The sequence below is a fragment of the Carcharodon carcharias genome, chromosome 6, assembly GCF_017639515.1.
Source record: "Carcharodon carcharias isolate sCarCar2 chromosome 6, sCarCar2.pri, whole genome shotgun sequence".
Taxonomy (NCBI): domain Eukaryota; kingdom Metazoa; phylum Chordata; class Chondrichthyes; order Lamniformes; family Lamnidae; genus Carcharodon; species Carcharodon carcharias.
In genome coordinates, this window is record NC_054472.1 from 3,775,793 (window position 1) to 3,781,792 (window position 6,000).

General features: G+C 40.7%; 1 protein-coding gene across 1 annotated transcript in view; it reads left to right on the forward strand.

Moving 5' to 3' along the window:
• herpud2 (HERPUD family member 2) overlaps window positions 1–5,653 on the forward strand; it is a 59,083-nt gene extending 53,430 nt beyond the window's left edge. The window contains exons 7-8 of the mRNA XM_041189986.1: window positions 2,800–2,917; window positions 4,241–5,653. Coding sequence (XP_041045920.1) covers window positions 2,800–2,917; window positions 4,241–4,429 — 307 coding nt within the window. The 3' untranslated portion in view covers window positions 4,430–5,653. The remainder of the gene's footprint in view (window positions 1–2,799; window positions 2,918–4,240) is intronic.
• The last annotated feature ends 347 nt before the right edge of the window (window positions 5,654–6,000 follow it).

Here is a 6,000-nt window from a genome sequence, read left to right on the forward strand (position 1 = left end):
GACACAAGTAACAAGGGTGAATTCACTTTTCATTCTCTCTTCCATAACCTTGGCTGCAGCACAGTGTGTTCATTCAAACACAATGTGCCGTGTATAATCTTACCGTCTTATCATATTGTTTTTTCACTTACCTGGTGAGCTGAGTCCCATGTTGCTCTTGCTTCCGCTCTTAAGCACCTGGGTGGAAGGCTGAGCTAGATTCTTGACTGACAAGGGAGTCAAAGGGTATGGGGGTAGACAGGAAAGAAGAGGCCACAATCAGATCAACTGTGATCTTATCAAATGGCAGGGCAGGCTTGAGGGGCTGAATGGCCTACTCCTGCTCTTAATTCACATGTTCATATGTATATTCGTGAAGTAAGGGTTTATGATCTGCTATAAGCTGACACAATGGACTTTTCACATTGTTTCTGGATAACCTCATCAGTCCTAATGCTGCACAATGGCACAGTTTGAAGCTGTTTCTAGGTGATTGCAAAGCCTGGTTTCAGCATGAATGAAAATGGCTGATTGTGCTGGTCTGGGCTTCGCTATCACTTTTGACCATTGAAACATAGATTGTTACAGCACTTCTAATCCTGAACTGTTGTGTTTCCTGCTCGATAGGCATTCAATAGAATGGTTTGTTTATTATCAGGACACAGAATATTCTACTCCTTTGACCCTGTAATACTTCACTGATGTCCCCTTGTGAACTACCTGTGATAACACTTGACTAAATTTCACAATTCAGTCTGTAACTTTTGGTGAGATGAGTGAAATTTTGCTGAAACAAAGAATACCTTTTTTTAACACAATACTTTTTTCATCGTGAAGCTTTCCTGTCTGGTCACGTTTTATGATTGTTATTGTAGTAGCTCATGATGTTAAATTCTTTTTGGCACCAAAGCTGTTTTGATGAATGAGACAATTGTCACATTTGAAAAATGCTTATTGAGTTGGAAAGGTTTGACGTTCAGTTGCCTTTTTCCTATGTTACTTTCAGAAACCAGGCTGTGTGACTGCCTTGTATGGAATCTGTGTTAACTATTGTGAGACACATTCTCTGCACTTTAATAAAAGGACCCCAGTCAAATTGTAAAGTCATCTCTAAGTTTGTTCTCTTAATTTACTCAATCATGATTCACTAGAGAAAACTGAAACATTTTAATACATCATGGGCCAAGATATACAGTCTGTTTCCCTCCACAATCTCAGAACATGGAATAATTTGTATCTGTTTCTAAAGTGCTGCTATCTTCATTTCACAATCAAAGTCGATGAGCATTGCTGCTCTAACAATAATTCAAAAGAATTATTCTCGGGCTCCTTATTGCTTTGAAGCAATTAATTTATCGCATGGAGGTGCATTGTCGGCATTGGAAATTCCACTATTACACTTCTCAAAAATCTTAGTGACAACTGTGCAACGGGCCTTCACCCTCTGCATGATGTGTAACCGCCATGCCTCACCCCCACCCTCACCCCAGCTCCACCTCTATGAAGCCTTTACTTGGACCTTTTTATCGGCATATGTTTAAATTCTCACTTTTATCAGTTATTATGCTGTTGTCTCTTTTAAAAGAACAAATGTACATTTGCAATATGGTAAATGTGACAGTTCAGAGTGTCCTATTGTTGGCCTCTCCTCCAACCCTACTTTTGGATCATGTCCTTTTGGCGTACGGACGCTGAACTATATGCAAAGGCTGAAGCCTGTGCCTCTGGTACATCGCAATCTTGCAAGCTTCAGATTTGCTTTGTGTAACTGGGTAGTTAAGCACCAGTATTCGATGAGTGAGGAAGATTTTTCTAAACTCAAATGTGAATCAATGGGAAGCTTTCTTCCGCTGTGGAATGATTTGGGCCTATCCCTATTCCTGGTGTACTTTCTACAGCAGTGGATCTGATATTGTCTGACAAGATTGAGCAGCTAACACACCAAAGCATTGAGTAGGTTATGGTGCTGAGACTGAGCTGTAAAGGGAACTGTGAGTTGATTGGAACACCTGAGTTTTTATGCTGCAATAGTTTGGAGCCCTCCTTTACAGTGGGGGAAAATCAATCCAGCTTGTCCCACTGCATGCACGCTCTTGTGCTGCAATCTGGAATGCATTAAGTGCACAGCTAACTTCCTCTCTGGGCAATAGCAATGATAGATGGAGAGGAGGAGCATTGGGCTTAATCCTAATTGTGGATGTTACAGACTTAGTCGTGCCATTTATATGGTGTGTTTGAAACAGGCTCTTTAAGTCCATTTTGCAGCAGTTTCTCACGTCGATTGTACTTTTTTGAAAATAGCCACGCAAGCTTCTTTATCGGTGACCCCCAGCCAGTTGTCGCACAGTGTGCTCCCTCACTTGCCTGATGTGAGAAGAGGTGATCCGATCTACATACCAATTGAACGTTCTTTGCTGGAGCAGTCTAATGTGTTTATGGTGGGGTAGGACAAGCTATTGGTCTGCTCCACATCCTTCAGTACCAGCAGTATTCTTTCGCCACTATAGAATTAAATCAATTCACAGAGGCTTCAATTTTCCTTTTATTATAGAGCAGACCTTTCTTTTCACCTGCTGTGCCAATAAAGAACAGGCTGTCAGCAGTCTTTTCAGTCACAAGATCACTGACTATCTACTGATTAGCAGAATTTTAGTTCCTTTTTTAGATCCAGTTGGCCAGTAGTAAAAAGGCACTTTAACTATTGCAGGAGCAGGGAATTCCTTACTCTCTTCTTCATTTGCTTTTTAAAAACTTGTAGCTTAGTGTGGCTTAAAGCGTAAACCATGCCTGATTGCTGCTTTGTTCATTGAAAAATCCTAGGCATCAAGCTGGATGGTTTCCATTCAGACAAGATGTACAGAATCAGCGGCCAGCAAATCAACCTGTGGAGTTCAACCAGGAAGGACAGGAGGACAATGCCCTTGAAGTGCATGAAATGGTGAGTTTGAACTCACTCCAGTGAGTCTGGGTCTCAGTGCGGTGATTGATGGAGTCTAACCATTTTACCATCTATTTAACCGTGCGTACTGGGGGCTAGTTTCTAGGTATTATAGGCACACTGGTTACCTTGGACCCCTCCCCAGCTGTCCAAGTTGAATGTTTGATCTTACTGACGTAGGTCACTCTTACAGTGGGTGCGAGCTGTGAACAAAAGCACTGGCAGAGCCATATCCACACTCGCCAAACACTGCAGACGATAACCAGAGCTTTGAGCCGAGGATAAAATACAAACAAACAGAGAATGCTGCAAATACTCAGCAGGTCAGGCAGCATCTGTGGAGAGAGAAATAGAGTTAACGTGTCAGCTCTGTGACCTTTCATCAGATCTGGGAAAAGTTAGCGCTGTATTAGATTTTGAGCAAGGGTTGGCTGGGACGAGGACAAAAAGGTAGAAGATAGGGAGAGATTGAATGACTGAAAAGTTAGCCTTCCAGAGCCAAAGGTACTGGTGAAGGGGGTTGGAAAAGAAACAAAAGATATGCCTAAAGCAGCTGCTGTTGACTGGAAGCAAAAATGAGAAAACTGAAACATACAAAGATAAGGAAACAAGATGGGGATCAGGAAGGTGGTTCTCCATAATCTTTGTTGGGCCATAATCCACAAAAATGCCTGTTGTGTGTTTTGAGCCATTGCTCTGTCTTCACCTCAAATATGTAAGAATGAGTGGAAACCCTCCATGGGTAAATTTGGACTTGTGCATGAAGAGATCTCGATAAGGAATTATAAATGTTTTAGAAATTTTAACTCCTAAAGGCAGTGGTTAATATCTAAATTTTGGGCTTGAGTCTTTTCAACCGAGTGGTCCACCTCATGGCACAGAGAAGCTGACTCAGTCCTTGACAGTTTGATTGAAAAGCTCAAAGAAGGGAAAACACCCAGAACTTTATGGGGCCTATACAAGGCTGTTCTTTTTTTAAAAAAGAAAGTTGTGTTTATCAGGTTGAGCAGAGAAGCAGTGAGTAATCACAAAGTGAATGCTGAATTCAGCCTGATATTTAAAATTGGGAAAGAAATCTCTCAACGATACCCCTACAGCACACAGTGCTCTCTCTCATTTAATTATTTCTAATACAATTTTTATATATCTTGTTAGTACCCTCAAACTGCAGTAGTGCTATTAATCCATTTCCAACAACAATTTTGCCTAGCGTGATACATTGGGTGTGCAGATATACCACTGAGTGCCCCAAGACTGACTGGTGGTATGGGTAAGCACTGTTGGGATGTACACTGTGTAATGGATTCTAATTTGTATTTTTAGGAACAGCTAATGGATGAAGGCCTGGATGACGACAGTGGAGAAAGCGGTGAAAGTGGCGACAGTGCAGATGATACCACAGAAAGCACAGCAGGGACAGAGCCACCTGGCTTCATGGCTTCTGCATGGTCATTCATCACCACCTTCTTTACCTCACTCATCCCTGAAGGGCCTCCTCAAGTTGGCAACTAGGAGAAGCAGTGGACTTTTCATCTGACTGCTCACTACGGCTGTATGTTTGAGTGGCATTTACTAAAAGAAAAACCAAGACTGCAGTGTGGGAGTGTACTTAACCCTTTATTGCTTTGCCATTGTCTCCGCAATTTTCCACGGTGTTAGGTCTTTCACCTGATCATGACATATATTTGAGTTTCGTCTCTTTCATTGCACCCAAATTCTGGAGAGCACCAAATGAAAAATGCGTGCTTTCCTCAGTTTAGTTTTCATTGCTTTACATTAGCAAAGATAAAATATAATAAAAGTGACCTGTCTTCCATGGTTTTGTTGTAATTGCCACTAGCTGGGATTTTTGGAGCAACTGGGTGCTGGCAATAGAAAATGCAAAGAGCTAAGTGAACTAGACTAGCCTTTTTGTCTAAACCTGCAGAAGTGAGCAAACCATTTGCTTTAAAAATATTTTTTTCATAATTAATGCAAAACTGTTATAAACAAGGTCTGTGTCTGACATACCGCAGTCACACACCGAATTGCTGCTCTTTTTTCCCTTGAAGAATTATTTATCAGCAGCTGACAGCCTAGTCTCCCATTTGGACGAACACTGCCATCTGGTGAAAATACCCACCAGGAGTATTTAAGTTGAACCCAGTACTCGTGTGCTAACCAGGTGGAGGTATAGAGCGAAACATTCACAAAACTCGCCCTATTATTCAGTCACTTAAATGTTCTGGAGTATTCATGACATGGGTAACACTTCCAAGCAATGACTTGGGATTTGAAAGGCTGAGAACTGAAATAAACAGATTTAATTCCTACTTGTTATATACTTTTTAAATAACTTTTACATTTTAAAAACTCATTTTAGAATTATATATTTTACTGGCTTGACTTTATCAATGGCATTCAGAGCTTGAAGTCATAAATTTGAGGATCATTAATCAGACAATTGCCAGTTTTCATTTGGAAACAACAGTATGACTTGTGTTAAGTGGCATACGTTACTGATACATAGAAGTGTGAGAGCATAGTGTTGTAAACAACATGATCTGTTTGAGAACATTAGCAGCCTGAACAGCAATAAATGCTATGTATAAAGAAAGCAGTACTGTTTCCTGCTTTACAGGAAAGGACCGAATAAAGTCAGTGCCTGCCGCATGCTAACATACTTCATGTCAAAATACTGTCACGATGTATTGCTGATTGTTAGAAAAAAATAAAGCAAATAATGATTTATTTGAATAAACATTGCCAAAAACTTGTGCATTTAAGATGTGGCATGCAGGGGCTACATAGATTACTGCATTGAAATCGGTTGTGTGCGAGATATGGGTAGCTTCTGTTCCAAAAGGTCTGTATCCCAAAATTTGAGCGTGTCTTCTTTGCACCCCATTTTGTGGGATATTGCATCCTGTCATAACTGACTGAGAAAAACAGTCCCATTCCCTCTAATCTGACACTTCAAATATCCCCTTTAAAAGGAAAAGAACTACTATCTCAGCATTAACACCTGTGACATAATCGGTAATTTTCTTTGGTATTAAGGTCCTGTCTCAACTAATGCTTAGTGTCCAAGTTCAGAATTGATT